The sequence below is a fragment of the Gossypium hirsutum genome, chromosome A10 (assembly GCF_007990345.1).
Source record: "Gossypium hirsutum isolate 1008001.06 chromosome A10, Gossypium_hirsutum_v2.1, whole genome shotgun sequence".
NCBI classification, from domain to species: Eukaryota; Viridiplantae; Streptophyta; class Magnoliopsida; order Malvales; family Malvaceae; genus Gossypium; species Gossypium hirsutum.
The window spans coordinates 7,822,436-7,845,061 of NC_053433.1; the positions used below are offsets into that span (position 1 = coordinate 7,822,436).

The 22,626-nt window shown below is 35.3% G+C and overlaps 2 protein-coding genes across 3 annotated transcripts; one reads left to right on the plus strand and one right to left on the minus strand.

Moving 5' to 3' along the window:
• Nucleotides 1-10,020: 10,020 nt before the first annotated feature.
• LOC107897357 (30S ribosomal protein S16-2, chloroplastic/mitochondrial) lies at nucleotides 10,021-13,908 on the minus strand. 2 transcript variants are annotated; one of them, XM_016822794.2, is made up of 4 exons: nucleotides 13,451-13,908; nucleotides 11,735-11,967; nucleotides 11,557-11,602; nucleotides 10,021-10,499 (listed from the first exon to the last, which is right to left on the minus strand). In XM_016822794.2, the coding sequence occupies exons 2-4, from the start codon at nucleotides 11,865-11,867 to the stop codon at nucleotides 10,268-10,270; spliced, it is 411 nt and encodes a 136-aa protein (XP_016678283.1). In that variant the 5' UTR covers nucleotides 11,868-11,967; nucleotides 13,451-13,908; the 3' UTR covers nucleotides 10,021-10,267. The 2 variants fall into 2 exon arrangements, with proteins under 2 accessions (XP_016678283.1, XP_016678284.1); XM_016822795.2 differs by having other exon boundaries at nucleotides 11,735-11,961; nucleotides 13,451-13,904.
• A 129-nt stretch (nucleotides 13,909-14,037) lies between these two features.
• On the plus strand, nucleotides 14,038-16,509 carry LOC107895717 (uncharacterized). The gene is made up of 4 exons (XM_016820949.2): nucleotides 14,038-15,158; nucleotides 15,736-15,864; nucleotides 15,956-16,006; nucleotides 16,375-16,509. Exons 1-2 carry the CDS (start codon nucleotides 14,532-14,534, stop codon nucleotides 15,754-15,756), a joined length of 648 nt encoding a protein of 215 aa, XP_016676438.2. The 5' UTR covers nucleotides 14,038-14,531; the 3' UTR covers nucleotides 15,757-15,864; nucleotides 15,956-16,006; nucleotides 16,375-16,509.
• The last annotated feature ends 6,117 nt before the right edge of the window (nucleotides 16,510-22,626 follow it).

A 22,626-nucleotide genomic window follows, 5' to 3' on the forward strand; every position in this document is an offset into this window, starting at 1 on the left:
TAAGATATTAGAGTTTCAAATTTGCAAGTCAAAAATTTCAGTTCTAAGAGGAAGAAATCTTAGAAATGCATTTTTATTGTTTGGGTGTGTTTATAGCTATAATTTAATTACATTTGTTGTGTAGTCAATTTTGATGAAGATTCGGGACTGTTGGAGCCTTTGACGAGCAAGACAAAAGGAAATGAAAAGCTAGTTTAAACTTTTGGCAACTATGAGAAAGAGTGAACGGTGAGTGTTTAGAATCGCTACTTGTAAACACGATTTATAGTGTTAATCGAGAGCTTAGGAATATCCTAGATCCCTATCCTAAGTTTTGAGTGTAAGCTTTTTTAAACTCCCGTTTAATTTGCAAAGTATGTGACTATGTGAAACTGAATGAGTATTAAGTTGTGATAATGTGACCTGTGATATATATATTGTGATAGCTCTTGTGAATGTGTTAGTTGTGGTCATATTAAATATGTCAAATGACAGTGATGATATTGTGTTATCGATATAAATATGTAGAAAACGATAAGTGCAAATGTGTTGAATTGTGGAATATGATGCTGGTATGACAGGTAAAGTAAGCGAATATTGATATGTGGTATGTGATAATCTGATTCTTAATGCATTCGTATGTGAACGGATATGTGATAGCTTAATAAACATAATTGTGTCACTTAAAGTGCAATTAAATGTGAGTCTGATAAGTGTGTTATGTGTACAGATTGTGATGTGAATTGATGTTTATGAACCTAGATTAAATGCATAAGAATAGTAATTAAATGTGTGTATTTGCAGATATTTTGGCCTTTGACATCGTGAAACCGTTGGATATAGTTGACATGCCATTGGATTGTGAGTACTCATCTTTATGTTTTGTGATTTGGGCATTGAGGCCTCGAGACAAATTGAAGGGATAAGGAAATGTCAAGCCAAGCTCCATTTACTGGGATATGTTAGTGTGTTGGAGAGTGTTTAGTTTTATGCTACACTTATGGGATATTTTAGACTCTTTGAGTCATTAGTGTGATAGAGATCCGTGTATCCAATGTGTAGTACTAGAGTCCACTTTTATGTTTCATGTTTCCAAGTTGCGAAATTATCATTAATTGATTAATACATGAAAATGTTGTGTGCAAATTCATTTGAAGATATAAGCTAGACTTGTGGGTCATTAAAGCATAAATACATTTTGTCTTGATGAATTATCGTCAAATGAATTACATATATATATGTTGAGTGTAATTGTATGTGAGAGTGTATGCTACTTTTATGATTTAATGAAGCGTGAATATATTATTTTGACTTGGTTAAAATCTAGTTGTGAATGTGTTGTAGTATGTTTTTGTTTAACCTTTGTTGATGTTGTGTATACCTTGTGGTTATTCTGACTTTCACTTAGCTTGTTTAAGCTCACCCACTCTTTCTAACCATTGCAAATATATAGCGCTTGCAGTGTGAACAGTGCAGTTCCAAGGAAGTGATCCAAGTTAGACTTTAGTATTTAAGTAGATGATATTATTATTTGTTTAATTGTGGAAATAAAGGCAATGTGGTTAGAACTTTGGCTGGTTATCATTATGTTCTTGTTAGTTTAGTATGATTGTGAATGTTTAGAATTTTTTTTTGTGGTAATTATTACTATTTTTAATTGCTATTACCATGATTTGGGTCGACAAGGAAAAGATGTTTCGTTAGACTGTGTTTTGGGTAAGTTTGATGCTTAATATTGTGATGGTTAATGCAAGTTAAAATAGAGATATGTTGAGCATGTTTAATATTCTGTTTTGCTATGGTTTTGCAAATCTAAGCAGAGGTGTCAATACTAGGGACATAAATACCGATACCTCGGAGTGCAATTGTATCTTCGTGAAGTCAGTAGTTTAATTTGGTATCGATACCCAATCACGAGTATCGATACTCAGGGTGAAAATACCAATACCTTTTCCCATGTATCAATAAAATGCTTTCGTTTAAAATTTGACAGAATGCTAGTTTGGCATCGATTTTCTTACTAGTATCGATACTTATCTTCCAAAATATCGATACTTGTGATGACGTATCAATACCTACGTGGGTTCTTTATAATTTTATCAAATGGTCCCTAAACATGTTTTTAAATTATTTCTAATGTTGGCTAAGGTACTTTAAGTCATTCTAAATGTTGTCTAAGGTGTTTAAGACTCATTACTCCTCTAAATATTTGAAAGTGATGATGGCTGCAAGTATTTAAGGCTGTGTAAATATGTATGAGTTCGATGCTTGATGTAGCATCCTGTTACTCGGGCTTGACAATCGGATTGGGTATAGGGTGTTACACAAGCTGAACGAAATGCTACTATTGGTCTTGGTACAGATGAGGGTGATGTTGTTGGAACCAGTGGTGATGATGCGGATGCTTTGGTTGTAACTATTTAAGTAAGAGCTAATGGAGTAGGAGTTGGTGGAGGTGTATTCTGCAAAATTCACATATTAATCTTCAAATTAGCAAACAATTGCATTAAAATTTTTAGTCATGAAAACACTTACAGTAGATGAAGTTTGACCGCTTCTAAAGCTGTGTCCAATCATTAAACACTTGTGGCACTTTATATTTCTCCCTCTTCTAGACAATTTACTACCACTCCTCTCTCTCTCTTCTCTTACTCTATTCTTTTTCAGCCTCTCAGGTATTTTCTTTGGGATGTAGGGGTCAATTAGTCCCATATTGATTTTATACCAAAATTTGTCACTAGCGACAACAGGTAATACAAAAGCATACAACTTTTCAAACATATCTTTTGTAAACCCCGCATAGACAAAATCAGAAATATCTAACTTTTTTCCACAAAATGGCTACAACTGCGTGTAGACATAGGTTGCCAGTGAGGTCTCATCTCCTACAACTACATGACTACACACTTAAGTTGACAATAACATCACCAAAGTTTTCCACTTCAAACCCTTCACTCCATTCCATTTAACATGACAGAATGAACTCATTTGAATATTGTCTAACTGACAACATGACAATTGTAACTTAACATATACCTTGGGATAGAACTGTTCATTCCAATTTTCAAATTTGGCCAAATTGTTTACAATCCTCTCCATTACATATTGCCTAATTTCCTCTAACATAGAGATGATAGACATTGACCTAGCTCTTGCAATTCCTGCATTAAAGGACTAAGAAAATTTGTTGTCAATTGCATCACATATAGACCTACTAAAAAAATGTCTTTGATCATTGCTCAGGATCAATCCTAAGTAGACTTACATTGGAACTAGATTTGATATGGTCAATCTTATTGATGTTATCTTCAAATTCAACAATTATGTATGATTTGTATACTCCTCAAAATGATTGTCGCAGATCTCATCTTGGATTTTCTTTCCTCCAATTGGCATATAATTGCCTTGCACAAACTCTATGATCCACCCTTGGAAACAACTCAGTTATCTCTTTCATCAATCCCTAAATACAAACAAAAACAATGGTATTAGATGAATTGTTTCATAAATTAAGCATACTAGAACATAATTAGTTAAGTAAGGTCCCAAACATACCTTTTGTTTATCAGTCATTAACGTGAATCCAATATCATCACCAACTTGTAAATTTGAAATAAGATTATTAAGAAACCAACACCATGTATCTCGGCTTTCATTCTCTACAATAGTCCATGAAATAGGGTAGATTTGGTCATTTCTATCTCCACCGACAACAGAAAGAAGTTCCTCCTAGAATCTTTCCTTTAGAAAGCATCCATCCAGACAAATAAAAAGTCTACAACACTCCCTAAACCCTTTCCTCAATGCACTAAACCCTACATAAAATCTCTTAAACATGGAAACCTCATTAGGAGTTGGTTTTTCTACCATGAACCTAAAATATTAGCATTCGAATATGTCTTTCTAAGTGCATATGAATAGTCTCATAGTCTGTTAAACTCATAACTTACCTTACATTGATCTCATCCAGTCCAATCTCTTAGCCCTGTTGCATGTATCCCTATTCAGATCAACTCTTCCTTAGCTAGTTTCTGCATCTCAATTAACTTCAACTTTGGAATCACTTTGATTATACTTAAGAAATGTATAACACCATAACCCATTTCTGTCACCGGAATAGGGTTACGGAGTATTATAGGAGCTTACAGATCTAATACAAACAGTTCATATCACTTCACATTCATATCAGAATCAATCATAAATCAATCATATTGTCCTTTATATGAGCCCTAGAGGCCTAAAATACACATTAGAAACAAGTCGGGACTAAATCGGGTACTCAAAGAATTTTTCGAAAAGTGTCAAAATTTTTCCAATGTGCAGGGGACACACGCTCATGTGGCTAGGCCGTGTGGGCATTCGAAACAAGGGCACACGGCCGTGTCCCAGCCTGTCTCTAATTTAGGGTGCTCTTTGGCTTGGGTCACACAGTCAAGCCACACACCCGTGTGCTAGGCCGTGTGAGCATACTGACTTGCATTAAATAAGGTGTAGGGGTCACACGGCCAATCTACACGCTCGTGTGTTAGGCCATGTAAAATTTTTGAGCATTCTGTTTCTCAATTTTAAAGATGCAGGAGACTCATGGCCAGATCATACGCCCGTGTGCTATGCCGTGTGTCACACAAGGCTGAGACACACACCTGTGTCTCTGCCCGTGTGGACCACTTTTCTTACCCAATTTGTCTTCCACTTACATCAACACTTTAACATATTCACAAGCCAATACAAGACATTTAAATCAAGCCAAAACCAAGTTTAACACATATCATAATACCCCATATATTCAAGTATTCAACTTACTTAATCGACTTTATAAACTTATATGCATATTTCTCCAATCATATTATCTCAATCCATATATTATCATATTCATAAATTATCCATTACTCAACCACATTAAACACAATAAACATATTAAGCCACACATACAAAACATATCAAAATATGTCCAACTCAAGTCATTTCAATGGCTATTTACAACAAAATATTTTAAAGCCAACATTGTCTAAATTACCCTATGAATGCCATTATAACCAAAATTAATTTTCTATATATATATACTGAATTGGGCCGATAGATAATGTGATGTAGCTCTTACCAGCTTCCAACCTTTACGAGTTTTAGAGTACTATAGGACAGAGGAAATAAAACAGAGTGAGCATTTAATTCTTAGTAAGTTCGTATAACGGGAAATTAACTTACCATTTAATTACAATTAAAATAAGCATACAAGGCATACTCAAGCAAATTGGCCAAAAGCCCTAGCACATATCCTCCACAATCATGTTAATCATGTTTTACATATAAAAAACAAGAACATGTATGAGCTCACAATAATCAAATTTCCATATACATATATTTTCCACATCATGTATCCATATATCATGTATAAACCATATCCATGTATTTCAAGTATTTACTCATAATATTTCTTCTTGAATTCATGTTATCTCATATCAGAATTTTTCCCGTTGAACCATTTAAAATATTAATGGATACTCGGGTAGTACACACAAAGTGTACAAATTTTTATTCTATCAATTCATATTCAGGAATGCTCATACAAGCACATAAATAAGAAGCTCATTCGAGCCATATAATGGGAAGCTCATGTGAGCCATGTAACGAGAAGCTCATGAGAGCCATAATCGGGAAACTCCGAAGAGCCATATATCAGGATGTTGATAAGAGCTACGATGTGTCCACAACACATGCAGGATCACAACCAATCAAGATGCTCTGAAGAGCTATTAACGGGAAGCCCATAAGAACCATATAATGGGAAGCTCATGAAAACCAAATATCGAGATGCTCATGAGAGCTAATAACGGGACGCTCTTTCGAGTTGTAGTGTGTCCACAACACATGCAGGACCACAACTAATTCAGGAACCCTATATCCATCAAATTTCATTTATTCAAACGAGACTTAATACTTATCAAACATTGTTGGATATGTGATTGATTTTCATACATGAAAATTACACAATTCACATACAAAACATTCAATACAAATATATAATTATACAATTTAGTTACACGAACCTACCTTGATAATGTTCGTTTTGCCCCTATCCTTTTAATTAATTACAATTTTGTTCCTAGACTCGAAAAATAAAATTCATGCAATTTAATCTCTATTCCAAGCCTAGCCAATTTTTACATATAACATTAGCAGCCCACGTATTTCAAAAAATTCAAAAATTTTTCGTGAATTTTACATCTTTTCAATTTAGTCTCTAAACCATAATTTCATCAAAATTCTCTTTACAAAAGTTATTTATCTATCAACAACCTTTCATTTTCTACCATAAAACTTCATAATTCGTACATACTCATCCATAGCAAAACCCTAATACTTTGATAACTTAACAAATTAATCCTTGAGGTAACTAGATTAAGTTATTACGATCTCGAAAATATAAAAATTATTAAAAACGGGACAAGAATACTCACCTAATTAAGCCAAAATAACTTGCTTGAACTCAAGTCTTCATGGCTAGGGTTTCCATCTTTTTAATTTAGGAAAGATGATAATGTGATGATATTTTCAATTATTTTATTATTTATCATCTTTTATCTTTTCTCTTTCCAATTTAGTCCTTTTTCTTTATTTAATTTTCCATGGATGGCTAAGCATAATTATCTACTAACTCCTCCAAATGGTCTATTTGCCATATAAGAACCTTAAATTTTGAATTTCATAGCTATTTGATCCCTTTAGCTACTAGAATTCAACTTTTGCAGTTTATGCAATTTGGTCCTTTTCATCAAATTAAACATGTAATCAGTAAATTTTTCTTAAGGAAATTTTCATACGACATTTCTATCATAATGCAGACCATGAAATAATATTAAAATTATTTTTCTTTCGAACTCGAATTTGTGGTCATGAAACTACTGTTTCGATTTTACTGAAAACGAGCTGTTACAAAATGTTCCCCAACAAACTTGTAAGTTATCATTTTGTTTTTAAAAGTTATTGAACACTCGTGAGTTTATATAAAAGTTTTTATCTTGTAAAACTCATCACTATTATCTATGACATCATATATTTTAAAAGGGCGCTTATCTTTTCTACACCTAACCCTAGTCATCCCTTTTTCATTTCTAAGATAGACAATGTTAAACCTCTTATTTACTACATACTTTGCTAAAACAATCTTAAATTTTGTTCGTTCATTAGACACCATACCAAGCTTTAAATTTGGGATTGGGTTAGTAGGATCAAAACATATATGTTGTCCTCTTCTACAGACTACTTCACCATTTAAATCACTTTCATTAGACCCCAAATATGATGAATCAACGTAATATTTTCCTCCACCTGATTTATTTGATACCTCATCATTTTTTCTCTCCTTTCACTGCCTTCACCTACCTTTACACCCTCATTGTTCACCCTATTTGGTGGATCTGTTTGGCTCTTTTTGTTGCCTTTATCATTTTTATACCAAGCATTGATATTTCTTACCTCTTCATCTTCAAAACTTGCCTTAAAAACTCTTCACCGCCCAATGAGTTTTCTATGTTAGTGGACCAACTACTTTCAGAATTTTGTTCCCCGCTCTTAGCACGTGTTATATTTCTCTCACCCAACTCTAGTCTCGCATTAGATGCCCCACCTAACTCAGTAAATGGTTCCCCAACCCCACTATTTACTCCCTGTTGTAATTTGGTAACTTTGTCCCACTATTTAGTTCCTCATTACAATTTGGCATCTCACCCCACTATTTAATTCCCTTTCCCTAGTGGTAGGCAACAACATCATATCATCAACAACATCAGGTGTGTCTACCTCGTGTTCAACATCTACATGTATGGGCTATATATTTCTAATATGGTTAATCATTGGTATGAATGATGAATTACCATAGCAAACACTCAATCCATTACTAAAATCTAATCCACCTTCATGGTATATAAAGTTCTTCACAACTCTATACCCAACTTCCAATACCATCTCAAACAAAGTGTAATAAGATAAGAAATGTAGATCGAAATCCCATTGCAGCACTTCCCCTCCTACATAGGCTGCACAAGTCTATGACAAAACTTCCACCCAAATGTATATGCACCACACATTTATCCCAAGTCATGATAAAACACTACATAGACAAAAGCAATTACATAATAAAGCCGACTATTGGGTAGCTGTCATTAAACCGGGCAGAATACTTTATGAAATGAGCGGAGTAGCCGAAAATATAGCCAGAAAAGCTATTTCAATAGCGGCGTCAAAAATGCCTATAAAAACTCAATTCATTATTTCAGGATAGGAATATAGAACCAAAGGAAAGAAGTCTTGTCTTGGGAATAAAAAAACAATTGCGAGTTTCCTTTTTTTTTTGACAAACAATATTTCTTTTTTTTTTCGTCCTTTGTTACATTGAAAAAAGAGATTTCAAAAATGATTAGAGTCTAACACATACCATACATAATATCCATATTAGTATATCATAAAATACATAACATACTAGTATATCATAAAATACATAACATACATAATATACACACTAATATATCATAACATATAACATACACTAATATATCATATCATTTTTTAAAATATAATTATTTGATTCCCACATTCTGCCAACCTTGATTGCCGGGCAGAGCAAAGAAGGTCTTCCTGCCAATTTCCAACCAGAAAGCATTTCTTCTTCACAGCTCGTTAATCCTTTCATTCTACTACTTTATAACAATAATGTATAAATTCAAAACAATTTCTTTATAAATAGTCATACGTATCATAGGATATCACATCAGTAAGCTCCTTATATCAAGGTCAGAGCTAGACATCCAAAGAAATAAACCCTGTGTTGTTTCTACTCAATAAAAATTTGCAAAACACTACACTATAGCAATCTTGAAACTGAATCCGTGACGTTTGTAATCCACCACAATACCTCACAAATTTAGTAATTCACAATGAGAGATACTTATAATTCTCGACAATGAGATAAAACAAAAAGGTAATATCTCCACATGGGAAAATATATATATATGATAAGTTGAGAATAAAGTGAAAAATTGAAGCTTACTTGACTCTTTCAAAGTTAAGACCCATTCGTTTACCTCCGTCTTGGCATGTACAAAAGAAACAGATGTAGAAAATTATAGTAATTTTACTAATTCAATCAGTTATTCTTCGATTTCAAGGGTAAAAAATAATGATGATCAAAGATTAATAAGCGGAGAAAGAGGAAGAAGACCTGACAGAGGATTGTAGTAACCAAGGACCTCGAGATGCTTCCCATCTCTTGGGGATCTGCTGTTGGCAGCCATCACCCTATAAAATGGCTTGTTTTCACATCCGAACTTAGACAATCGAATCTTCATTACCATTTTTCTTCTTTCACACATTCTCTTAGCTTTTTACTGATATGATTCGGTAACCAGTTCAGCATGCACCACTTCTTTGCTTAGGTTTTGAGTTTTGTTGTTCCTTTAAAAATAACCTAAATAAAAAAAAGTGTGAAATTATTTAGTTTTACCTCATCTTAATCACTCCTCTCCATAAATAATATTATTAACAGATGTAAACTCTGATGCAGATTATCAAACGTGGCTAAACCATTATTATTAGGAAAAAAGAATTGATAAAAATCCAGATATCTCGTAATTTGACTAATATCTTATTCCTTCCTTGAAAGGAAAAACGGTATTAAGTTTTCATAAAAAGATATGCTACAATTGGTGAGTTTGCTCTCACTTTATACCTTACCTTCTTTCATATACTTGGTACAAGACATCTAAAAACACAATTAAGCTTTGTATTTATACAAAATAGTAAATAATGAAAAAAAAATCATTTTTCTTCCTGTACATACACACACATGTATTTATTTCATATCTAACACAAATTTTAAACAAAAGGTGCAAGTGTTTAAAACCAAATATTTGGGCGGTAAATATGTCATTATTATTTGATATAAAGCATGCTGATACACCCAATAATTAATAAGCAATTATACTACTCGAGCAGCAAGCACCTTAATCTGCACGACTAATATAGAGAAAACAAGAAACCTAGCAATAATTTCAACATGTTTGGTTTAGTATTGTAAAGTGAATTCAAAATCCAAAATAGTTTGTCATTAGATCACATTTAATTAAACTCATCTTGTACCCAGGACCAGGCCACTGGAAATAAGCTGGCAGTTTCTGCAAATGGCAAATGTTATTTTTCAGACAAAAACTTACAATCATCCAATATGATCCACCTTTTCATTTTCCCCAACTTATACCGCAGAGTGAGGACTCCTGGGGATAATATAAAATTTTCATGCAGAGTTTGACTCATCAACAGCCTCATCATTGCCACTTTTTTCTTGGTTGCCAGCAACTGGTTTCTCTTCATTTAAAACACGACCTGTCATAGGATCAACAGGACGCATGTCACGCGGTCCACCCTTGCGTCCCATTGCCACCATGGGTGGCGGAGGCAATACTCCAGCCCTGAAAAGGATGCGTTGGACCGGCTCTGAAGGCTGTGCCCCAACTGATAACCAATACCTGTAAAAAAAATTGACATTGTAAATTTTTATTGATTGCAGAGCACAAAAAAATAAATTATATTATATTGGGTGGTTTCACTGCCAATTAGTAGAACAAGGCTACAGAAGTTGCTAAGCTTATGCACTAAAAGTAATTCATCACATTCTCCAGAACAATACAAAAAGTAGTACTACTGTAGGATTTTTCCCCCCTCTTTTCTACAAAACTTTAACATATCGAGCAAGCAAGGGATACAACATTCAATTACATGAATACAAGGACCTACAGGAAGCACCTACCGTCTCCCCTAATATAAACAAAAAAGTTGACTTGTAACTTGTTCTGCTTTGTAAACTCTGAATATTCCATGAACTAATTCCATGTTAAATTGAGTTAACTCTAGTTGAACTGAATTGCATCCTCCTTTAAGCAACTCCTCAAGATAGTTCTTATAGCTTCAAGGACTCTCCTTTGGTATAAAAATGCATTAATAATGAAGCAAATATAAGAGCTGCAAGCTTCCTTTCACACTGATTAGTAATTACATAGAATTCAAATATAAGTGTTCATATCTTTTTTTTTTTAAATATAATTATTTGATTCCCATATTCTGCCAACCTTGATTGCCTGGCAGAGCAAAGAGGGTCTTCCTGCCAATTTCCAACCAGAAAGCATTTCTTCTTCACATCTCGTTAATCCTTTCATTCTACTACTTTATAACAATAATGTATACATTCAAAATAATTTCTTTATAAATAGTCATACTTCTCATAGGATATCACATCAGTAAGCTCCCTCTTATCCTTTAACTATCAAGGTCAGAGCCAGACATCCAAAGAAATAAACCCTATGTTGTTTCTACTCGACAAAAATTTGAAAAACACTACACTATAGCAATCTTGAAACTGAATCCGTGACGTTTGTAATCCACCACAATACCTCACAAATTTAGTAATTCACAATGAAAGATACTTCTAATTCTCGACAATGAGATCAAACAAAAAGGTAATATCTCCACATGGGAAAATATATATATAATGAGAAGTTGAGAATAGAGTGAAAAATTGAAGCTTACTTGACTCTTTCAAAGTTAAGACCCATTCGTTTACCTCCATCTTGGCCTGTACAAAAGAAACAAATGAAATAGAAATTTATTATTAGCAGTTTCGCTAATTAAATCAGCTATCCTTTGATCTCAGGGGTAAAAAATAACAGTGATCAAAGATTAATAAGCGGAGAAAGAGGAAGAAGACCTGGCAAAGGATTGTAGTAACCAAGGACCTCAAGATGCTTCCCATCTCTTGGGGATCTGCTATTGGCAGCCATCACCCTATAAAATGGCTTGTTTTTACATCCGAACCTAGACAATCGAATCCTCACTACCATTTTTCTTGTTTCCCACAGTCTCTTAGCTTCTTACCGATATGATTCGATAACCCGTTCAACACACACCACTGTTTTGCTAGGGTTTTGGGTTTTGCTGTTCCTTTTTAAGAAAAAAAAAAGAAGAAAAAAAGATTATTTACTTCCCAAAGTAAAACGGTTCGAAGCGTCTAACTCTAACGCACCCGCCGTCGTTTCAGTGACAGAGTATTAACGCTAGCACTTCATGAATAAAGGTGATCATGGGCTGGGCCGGTTTGGGACAGGCCATAACAAAATTTCAGGCCTGATTGATAGGCCCAGGCCAGGCCTGAAAAATGGGTCTAAATTTTTGTCCAAGCCTGGCCCGGATTATAGATGCCAAACCCAGGCCCAACCCGTATTAATTTTTAAAAAATGTATTTTATTACATAAAACAAATTTAAATAATAGAATATATCAAATACACTAAAAACATAATAATAACTAGTGTAAAAGAAAAAAAACAAAAACAAAATACTAAGAATTGAAAACATAAAAAGATCATGTCTGGACCAAATATTAAGCAATGATAGTAGTACTGGTACATTATCATCAGGTAAGTGGTTTGTCCCCAAGGATGTGAGGTATGCTATGCAAAAGGGCCATCCCATTGTATAGCTCAATATAACATGTATAAAAAATATCAAGTTACCGGTTTCAAATGCCCCATTAATAAGGTCAAAAGTTGAATTATATAGCAAATTTTTACAAAATATAAACAAAGTTTGGTCTTGCAAACACACATATATTAGTAATAATGAATTTGAAAATATAAATATAAATAAAGATTCAGATCATAAAGAAGGCTTCGCTCTCCAATTCCCTTTTATAAGGTAAAAACTAAATGAAATACAGATAGAGCTAAGTTTCTAAATTATAGTAAGTGCAAATCATCACCTCCTCATTGAATCCAGTTAACACTTAAATCATCCTATAGCTACGAAGACTCCAAGAAATAAATAGTATCCCCCATGTGGCACATCTATTCTTAGGAATTTATATTAAAAACAATCTTTACCTGTCAATATTTCTAGGATTGCCTAAAGAAAACTTTGGGAACATATTCTTACCGATAAGAAATGGAAAAAAGAAGAAAAAGCCAGCAATAATATTTCTGTTAAGTAAAGCACACCTTAATAAATGAAATGAGAGACTAATAATTAAAGCTGGCTTCTAGGATTTATTCTGATACTTAAACCAGCGTTTTTGTCATTGAAAGTTAACAAATAGTTTGTATTTCACGAAACAACCGATTGTATTTCTCCAGTGAAAGAACTAAACAATAACAGATAATAATCTGGATCCAATGCAGTACTTTACTAAGCATAAACTTCAGATTACATTTTCCCAAGAAGCCTGAGAATAGCATAGAGAAAGTGATGGGGAGGGGGTTAATTTATCAAAACCCTAAACCCTAGGCCTGTTTCCCTCTTATTTCGCACATATTCTCAGGTAATAAACAACTCGAAGCATCGGAATCAGATTTTCAAAAAGAAAAACAATGAAGCCAGTTAAAAAATAGAAAGACATTAGGGATTTTTTTTTTGGAGGAAATTAGAAGACACCTGTTGAACGGCGGCACAGCGGGACGGAGACGGCTGAGGGCTGGAGCGGAGAAGGTGACGAAAGTGGTGAACGCCGGCGACAGATGAACCAGCAGTTTGACCGGAACGACGACACTCCACAGTGTCTTGATGGAAGAACGAACAGGACGACGCAACGGTGATAGGCGCCGGCGACAGAGGAAGCGGGTGACAGAGCGGCCTCCGGAGTGGAGACGGCTGCGACGGCAGCGGCGTTGGACAGGTGGAGGTGGTACTGATTTGGGAATAGAAAGTGAAATTTTTTTTTAGGAAATAAGAAACTGATTTGGGAATAGAAAGTAGAAAACCTAAAACCTGATTTGGGATTAAAAAATATAAATTTATTATTAAAAAATTAGTAAATTTGTTCGGGTCGGTATGGGCCAAAAATACTCTGCCCGATGCCCGGCCCCTCTTCCACAAACACCTGGTAATGTATTTATTTGAATTCTTCAGATTTTGTGTTACTTCTTTTTAAGAAAATAATAATAAAAGAGGCTGAGTTGAAATTAAAGTAATTTTGTTTTTGTTACCACGCTGATAAAGTAATTAGCATTTCTTTTCATTTGATTTTTGGAATCCATCATTCACTCCATTATTTTTTAGATAAATTCAATCCAAGTAAATACACTAATTCCTTCATTATTTAGGTTCAGTGACTTTGTTGTTTATGTTCTTTGTTTTTTGTTGAAGATAATGGTGGTAACCGAGGTGAACAAGGTGGAGATGATGTCAGGGAGCCTGTAAATATGGTGGCTAATGGAGGTTCTGAAGGTGCTGTTTTCCGGGAATGACACACAAATGGTAATAGATGAAATTGAGCAGATAATGGGAATGGACGATGGTCAGGATTTTTTTAATCAAAATGATATGATGGTTAATAGTAGCATGGAAGGCAACGGTTTTCAGGATGGAGAGATTGGTCTGGAACAAATGCTAATGGCTGGTTTCGAAAATATCATGAAAGGCAATGAAGATTGTCATAAGATTAGTAACTGCTCGGCCGCAACATTGGGCTAGAATCAGGGTGATAATTGTCCGGCCATATTGTTGAATAATCAAGATGAACATAATGATTGTCCACCTGTTGTTATGGAATCTGGAACAAGTAGACATGGAGGGTGGTCATCAAAAGAATATTGGCCCCTTTGGAATCTCTTCCGATAAGAGTTTGGCAGTTGAAGTATCAAAATCGAGTGAGAAAGTCAAAGACCAAAGTTCATCGCTGAAGACTAACTTGGTGCATGAGAAAAATGAAATTCAGCAAAAAGAGATGGAATTGGAGAATATTTTCCCTCCAATGAGGGAATGTGTTCTCCTGGTCCAGTGGTTGAAAAAGGAGAACTTGAAGAGGGAGAAATTTTTGGTGAGTCTGCTTGTGAATGAGTCAATTGATATACTCTTAGATGATACTGTGGTATCAGGAAAAAAGGTGGAGAAGCTAATTTCTGGAGGCTCCTTTGATGACAAACACCCTTATTGCAATGGAGAAACAACCGTTAGTGATGAGTTTACTTTCGTTAATACAAATGTTGCTCCAATTGCAAACAAAGCTACACCCGGGGGATTTAAAAGAAGTGAGACAGGTCAGATGGTGTATGAACTAGGAATGATGCAAAGAAAGGAAGGTGGTGGAAGGATTCAGAAGCAAATTGGACACAAAAATAGAGTCATTGAAACTAAATCAAAGGTATGCCAAATTTTAAAGATCTAGAACAGGTCCAACTGATAAATAGTTTATCAAAAGTAAAATAGTAAACTATGTTCACCTCTCTGTCTTTCCCTCTTCTTTTCACACATACGCTCTCACGAATGCACATATGAGCAACTGCATTTTCGTGCACCAAAAGACATGTAATGAGTTCAAGAGTCTGCCAGAAATCTTATCTGGAAGGTAAATGAGGGCCTATGAACTAGGTTATTTACATGTTGTCAAAATAGAATTGGTCTGAGAGTTCTGACATGTGACAAGTGCGATTTCTCCTATCTTTTGCACAAGGATGTTGGTCTCAGCAATAAGAAAAAGCAAAAGTCTCACTCCTGCACAGAAGAAAGAAAATAAAAAGATACTTCAGTTTGCTATTTTGTATTTTTGAACTTTTAAGTGGACTCTTATTAGCTAACTTTACAGCTCATGGTTCAAGTTAATTTCTCGGAACATCAATTCTGCACTTTATAGTCATAAGAAATAGCTTTCATGTTTTCCACATTCTCTCAATTCTATTCACAGGTATAAATGATTCACTTATTATGGTTCTGTTCTGCAGAAGAATAAACGAAAGAAATGAGCTGAGAAAAACCGGCAGCTTGGTGTTAAAAGGTTGAAACTGCAGGCAGTTCTGAAACCAAAAACTGTAACATATTGTCGCCATTATCTGAAAGGAAGATGTCATGAGGTTATACTTCTACTTCTTTAACTAAATTTCTCAAACATGTTTTCTATGTTGGTATGGTATTAAGTGGCCTAAATATCATTTTTCCACACAGGGTGAGAAGTGCAAATTCTCACATGATACAGTACCTTTGACAAAATCTCAGGTATAGTCATCACTCATTTGGCTAGGTACCTTGTTTACATTATGCAAGTAGCTGCATTCTGTTATAATTCATTGTTTACTTGGTAGCCACTATCACCTATACAGGTTGGGTACCTGCTTGTTAGATTATTATTTTTTAATTGACTTATTGATTGTTGCTATTGTTAATTACTATTAGCAACAACTTTTGCAGTTCTATTCATTTTGCATCCTTCTAGTTAAGAATCCGTAAAAAAACATGAACATTTCCTACTAGCTGATAGGAACACAAGTTGCATAGATTTTTTGTCCCTAGTTTGAATAATTGAATTTTAATTCTCTCTCTCTAGCTATGCTTGTCTTACAACGTTTCTTATTCCATTGTTGCAGCCTTGCAGCCATTTTGCACGTCAGTCATGAATGAAGGGAGATGACTGTCCATTTGATCACCAGGTCTCCAAGTATCCTTGTATCAATTATACGACTAAAGGTTCCTGCAGCAGAGGTGATGATTGTTTGTTTTCACACAAGGTAACCTTATTTCTCAAAAGAAACGGCACTATATTTTCAATTATTTGATTTTGGGTGGGTAATAATGACTTTGTTTTCATTTCAGAAGCCACTGGAGGGAGATGTTGCATCTTTGTCAGTTGCTCCTGATCTTCCACTGAAGTCGTCATTGCAGAGTGATTCTGATAAAGGACTGAATATCAGCAGAGCTAGGCCTAAGAATGCTAATGCCTCGTTCTATTCTCTAGGAGGTTTTTCTGACAAAAGCAGAAAACAAATTGTGGCAGATACTCCCGCTAAAACACCTAATCTTGCTTGCAAAGGTGTGAACTTTCTTTTTGTTTCAAAATCGTCTATCGCTGAATCAATTAAACTTAGTCAAGGCAGCTTATCTAAAAAGATAAATGAAAGTGGAAGAGTTGGAATTCCAAGTAATCAAAGGATGTTAGGTGTCAGTGGTCCTGCTTCAAAGCCATCTCCGGCAGAATCAAGTAAAATTATCCAAGGTAGCTCATCTCTGAAGAATGGAAGTGGCAGACTTGGGATTCAGGGCCACCAAAGTGAATCACACACAATTCAGAATGGGAATGATAGTCCAAAGAAAAAGCCAGAAATGGTACCAAGGGGTATAAATTTTCTATCGTTTGGAAAATCTTCATTAGAAGATGTTGGGTTTTAACAGTAGAGAAAGAAAACAGAAGCAAGTAATCCGGATGAAATACGAAGCTCTATTAGAAGCTAGAGCAACAAAGCAATAAATCCGGATGAAGAAGGAAAGAAGTTTGAACTTCAAAGACTTGAGACTTGTAGAGAGAAACTACCAACAAAGTAGAAAATTTTGGAAGAAATGAATTTTTCTTACTTTCCATTTCATCCGGCTAAAAGTATATGTGATACAATAGAATAAGACAGTTATCTAATATCTAACTGCTACCACTAATACATGACTTAAGTTAAGATAAAATTACACACAAAAGAAGCTGACATATCAGCTATTACATCAAACATAAACGAACAACAACAACTCCTACTAACTTGAAGTCACATTACAAAGAAACTAAATCAAGTTACAAATAAACAAAAGTTGTTGCTACACTGGTTAGGCTTGGATGTTGGTTTCCTGTTGCATTGCAGGCCAAAATTTTAACACTCCTCCTTAGACTGTATGCAACAAACTCCAATTTTTCTTCTTAAAGCATCAAATTATGTAGCACTGAGAGACTTGGTTAAAATATCAGCAAACTGATTTTCTGAGCTGCAATGAACCAAATTTACCTCCCTCGATTGTTCTGCCTCTCGAACAATATGGAATTTAATCTTAAAATGTTTCGTCTTGCCAATGAAAACAGGATTTTTAGCTATAGCAATTGCTGACTGATTATCAACCCTGATCTCAGTTGCTTCAACTTGTTCTTCATTCAAATCACACAAAAGTTTCCTAAGCCAAATGGCTTGATTAACAGCTGCAGCAACTGCAATGTATTTTGCTTCAACTGTAGATTGAGCAACAGTTTGTTGCTTCTTTGAGCTCCAACAGAAAACTCCCGAGCCAAGAGTAAAAAAGTATCCAGAGGTGCTTTTCATGTGATCAATGGACCCTGCCCAATCACTATCTGAATACCCTGTCAATTTGAGCTCTTTTGCCTTCTCAAAATTCACTCAATGATTCAAAATTCCCTTCAAATATCTAAGAACTCTCTTTGCTGCTTTAAAATGGATAACATCACAGCAATGCATGAATCTAGACAGTAAGCTAACAGCATACATAATATCAGGCCTAGTAGCTGTTAAGTAAAGCAAACAACCTACCAAGCTTCGATATTCCTTCTCATCAACCCTTTCTTAATTCCCACAACTACTCAGCTTCTCCCCTTGAGCCACTGGTGTGCTGACTATTTTGCAATTGGACATGCAAAATCTGTTAAGAATCTTCAAAGAAAAGGCATGTTGGCTAATGAAGATGCCTTGATCAGATTGGTTTACTTCCATGCCAAGGAAGTATGTCATGACTCCCAAATCTATCATCTCAAAAACTTCTTGCATTTGCACTTTGAACTCATCGATCAGCTCTCCCTTGCTTCTAGTTACAAGTAAGTCATCCACATAAAGCGAGACAATCAGAAGAGTTTCATTTTCTGACTTCTTTATAAAAAGCGTAGGTTCACTAACACTTTTCTCGAACCTGAGCCTAGATAGGTACTCATCAACCCTATTGTACCAGGCCCTTGATGCTTGCTTTAGACCATACAAGGCCCTTTTCAGCTTGTAAACTTTTTCCTCCTCACCAGGAACCTTGAACCCCTCTGGTTGTTCAATAAAAATCTCTTCCTTTAGGAAGCCATTTAAGAATGCTGACTTGACATCAAGCTAGTGAATTCTCCATTGCTTCTATGCAACCAAGGTAAACAGAAGTTTAATTGTGTCTAGCCTTGTTACTGGAGCAAATGTCTCCATGAAATCAATGCTATATTGCTGACTATAGCCTTTCACCACAAGCCTTGCCTTGTGCTTGTTCAATGAGCCATCAGCATTGTACTTGGCTCTAAACACTCACTTGACACCTATGACTTTCTTATGATCTGGTCTGTCAACCAATTCCCAAGTTTCATTCTTGTGGATCATATCTAATTCAGCTTCCATGGCCTTCTTTCAACTCTTGTTCTTGGCAGCTTCCTCAAAGTTTAAAGGCTCAACTATTGCAACATTACATCTTTGGTAGATGTCAGCAATAGTTCTAGTGCCTCTCACAAGTTCTTTATCAAAGTCTTCATCAGCTGGCCCTTTTTCAGTTGGTTCCAAACTGCTGTCTAGCTGATTTTCTTCACTCAAACTTGCATCTGCATCATTCCAACTCCAAACTCTTTCTTCATCAAACTTCATATCCTATTCACTAAAATCTTCTTTGTAGAGGGATCATACACCATGTAGCCCTTATTAGTGCTGCTGTAACCAACAAAGATCCCAAACATAGATCTTTTGTCAAGTTTGGTTCTCTTTTCAGTTGGTGTAAGAGTGTAGCAAACACAACCAAACACTTTTAAGTGTGACACTGTTGGTTTGAGATCCTGCCAAGCTTCAAAAGGAGTTTTGTCCTAAACAACAGTGATAGGCAACCTGTTGAGCAGATACACTGAAGTGTTTGCTGCTTCAGGCCAAAATTTGCTTGACAATTTTCTTTCAAATAACAGACATCTGGCCATATCGAGCATTGTTCAATTCTTTCTTTCACAAACTCTATTTTACTGAAGAGTATAGACTGTTGTTAACTGATGTTGAATTCCAGCTTGCTCACACAGCTTCTGGAACTTATTTGACATGTACTCAGCTCTCTTATTTGATCTCAGAGCTTTAATCTTGCAGCCTGATTGATTCTCAACTAAGGCTTTAAATTTGCTGAATGCCTCAAACACCTCTGATTTTTGCTTCAAAAAATAGATCCAGCAAAATCTACTGAAATCGTCAATAAATAGCATAAAATACTTGCCTTTGTAGCTTGAACTTGAGCTTTCTTTGGCCTTTGCTTGGAAAGCTCCTTCAGGGTGCTCTTCCTGCCTATTGGCCCTCATTTGCTCAAGTACATATAGAGAGTTTACCAACTCAGACAATGAGATATCTGATAAGTCCCTCGAGTCCTCCAATGAAGAAATCTTTGACTCAAATTTCTCAGGGAGAGTTGTAATGACCTTTTCAACAACTCTGCTCTCACTGAAATCATCACCAAGGAGCCTAATGTTGTTGACTATGGCCATTATCCTATCAGAGTACTGTTTGATGGTCTCTGACTCTTTCATCTTCAAGTTCTCAAATTCTCTTCTAAAGTTGATTAGCTGCTGCTGCCTTGTCTTGTCTGACCCCATAAACTCCTCCTTTAGCTTCTCTCATGCTTGCTTCAGTGAGTCACAAGCCATTATCCGAGTAAAAATCACATCGGATACTCAATTTTACAAGCAAGCCATAGCCTTGTGTTTCTTGGCACAATCTTCACTATGTTGCCTTATCTGTGCAATGGTAGGATTGGCCCTTAATGGAGGTGGTTCAGCATCATTCTCTATAACATTCCACAAATCGTGTGTTTGGAGATATGTCTTTATTTTCACTACTCAAATGTGGTAGTTCTCTCCAGCAAACACAGGTGGTGGTGGTGTAAAACTCATCTTACAGCAACAAAACAACAACTTCAACTTCTTCCTCTTTATGTTTTCTCCATAAAAAAAAATACCAACAACAGAGGCCCTCAAAGATGACAGGCTCTTGATACCATTTGTTAGGTTTTAACAGCAGAGAAGGAAAACAGAAGCAAGTAATCCAGATGAAATATGAAGCTCTATTAGAAGCTAGAACAACAAAGCAATAAATCCGGATGAAGAATGAAAGAAGTTTGAACTTCAAAAACTTGAGACTTGCAGAGAAAAACTACCAACAAAGCAGAAAATTTTGGAAGAAATGAATTTTTCTTACTTTTTATTTCATCTGGCTAAAGTATATATGATACAATAGAATAAGACAGTTATCTAATATCTAACTACTACTACTAATACATTACTTAAGTTAAGCTAAAATTACACACAAAAGAAGCTGACATATCAGCTATTACATCAAACATAAATGAGCAACAACAACTCCTACTAACTTGAAGCCACATTACAAAGAAACTAAATCAAGTTACAAATGAACAAAAGTTGTTGCTACACTGGTTAGGCTTGGATGCTGGTTTTCTGTTGCATTGCAGGCCAAAAAATTAACAGAAGATTCCACTAGGAAAGTTAGTTTGGCGTTGAATGGGCAGCTGGATATAAGCAACAACCTAGTGATACTGAAGGTAGAGGTAAATTCAGCAGTCAACTTACCCCAATTACATCGAATATAGATCAAAAGAAAACTCATCTAGCAGTGGTGCCACCGGGAATAAATCTCACTCTGAGAAAACTGGTTAGCTCTAAAAGTAGTACATCATCTAGCTTGTCTTACTGTTCAGATAATGTTAACAATGGATCTCATCCAAAGATTAATTATACAGCTGGTGAATAGCGAGTGCAATGTCATATAAGTCATCGGTTTCTCCACAAACTTCAAATCAATCCTCAGAGTGGTTAGCACATAAAAGCAAGCCAAATTCTGCTCATGAAGCACTCATTTCTACTCTGGCAGTGGCAAAAAAAGTTTGATAATGTCAAGGGTAATTCTGTTCATGGAAGTCAACAGTTGACTGGCAAACAATACGACTCCAATGCAAACCCATGAAAGATGCCAGCTTCCCTACTCACTAAAAGTCAATCAACAGAGAAGATAGCACCTAAAAGCACACCAAATTCATCTCAAAAAGCACTAATGTCTACTCTAGCATTTACAATAATGTTTGAGTTTGGAATGAAGAAAAATCAGTCTGCTTTTAGAACTGCAGTTAATAGTGAAACAGAGGATAGTAGAACATGTGAAGACAAAAACTGACACAGCAAAAACTTGGAAGCTTTCGGACATTTTGTCTAGTGTTGGCAGCAAAATAAAGTAGAAATGAATACCAACTTAATAATGGTTAATATCGCAGAAGCATTTGATTTGAAAACGGGTTTTGATTTTGGGGTGGGTAGGATATTGCACAAGTGAAAGAAATTTGATTAAAGCTGTAAAGAGACATCTCTGGTTAGTGCCATCTATATATCTGTTATTACAGACATTCATTTCAGTTATTAATTGATAGGGTTGAGGCCAACTATTGAGCATACATAATTTAATGCATAGGCAGGTTATCATCGCCCTGGCTTTACCAATTGACAGAGGTGAAATCCTTTCTTTTCCCTTGAAATTCATGAGTCAACATCTTCTTACTCCATATTATAAAATCAGGCTAGCAGTAATGTTGTCAGGTACACTATCCAGCTATCCAACGAGTTTAATTCCAGCATGGAGCAGCCTCTAAGAATCTTAAGTTTTAAGCAAAATATCTGCGGCTGCAGACTTGCAATAGAGTTTCTCTAATCAGTGATCATTCATTTTAAATCTCCCCGCCATTTCCTTTTCATGAGAAAGATTGATATTCTCCTTTTTAGTATGATTTGATGTTGGCTTTAAGCAAGTGGTGTGCAGCCTCAAGACCTTTACATTTTCCGACTACTGGCTTGAACTAAAAGAAGC

Bases quoted from the DNA above. Each gene is read 5' to 3' on its own strand.
- LOC107895717 (XM_016820949.2), top strand. From the start codon at position 14,532: ATGAACATAATGATTGTCCACCTGTTGTTATGGAATCTGGAACAAGTA. The intron at 15,159-15,735 runs GTATGCCAAATT...TCTGTTCTGCAG, and splicing joins TCATTGAAACTAAATCAAAG to AAGAATAAACGAAAGAAATG.
- LOC107897357 (XM_016822794.2), bottom strand. From the start codon at position 11,867: ATGGTAGTGAGGATTCGATTGTCTAGGTTCGGATGTAAAAACAAGCCA. The intron at 11,603-11,734 runs GTCTTCTTCCTC...TCTTTTGTACAG, and splicing joins TTACTACAATCCTTTGCCAG to GCCAAGATGGAGGTAAACGA. The intron at 10,500-11,556 runs GTAAGCTTCAAT...TTTTTTTTACAG, and splicing joins CTTAACTTTGAAAGAGTCAA to GTATTGGTTATCAGTTGGGG.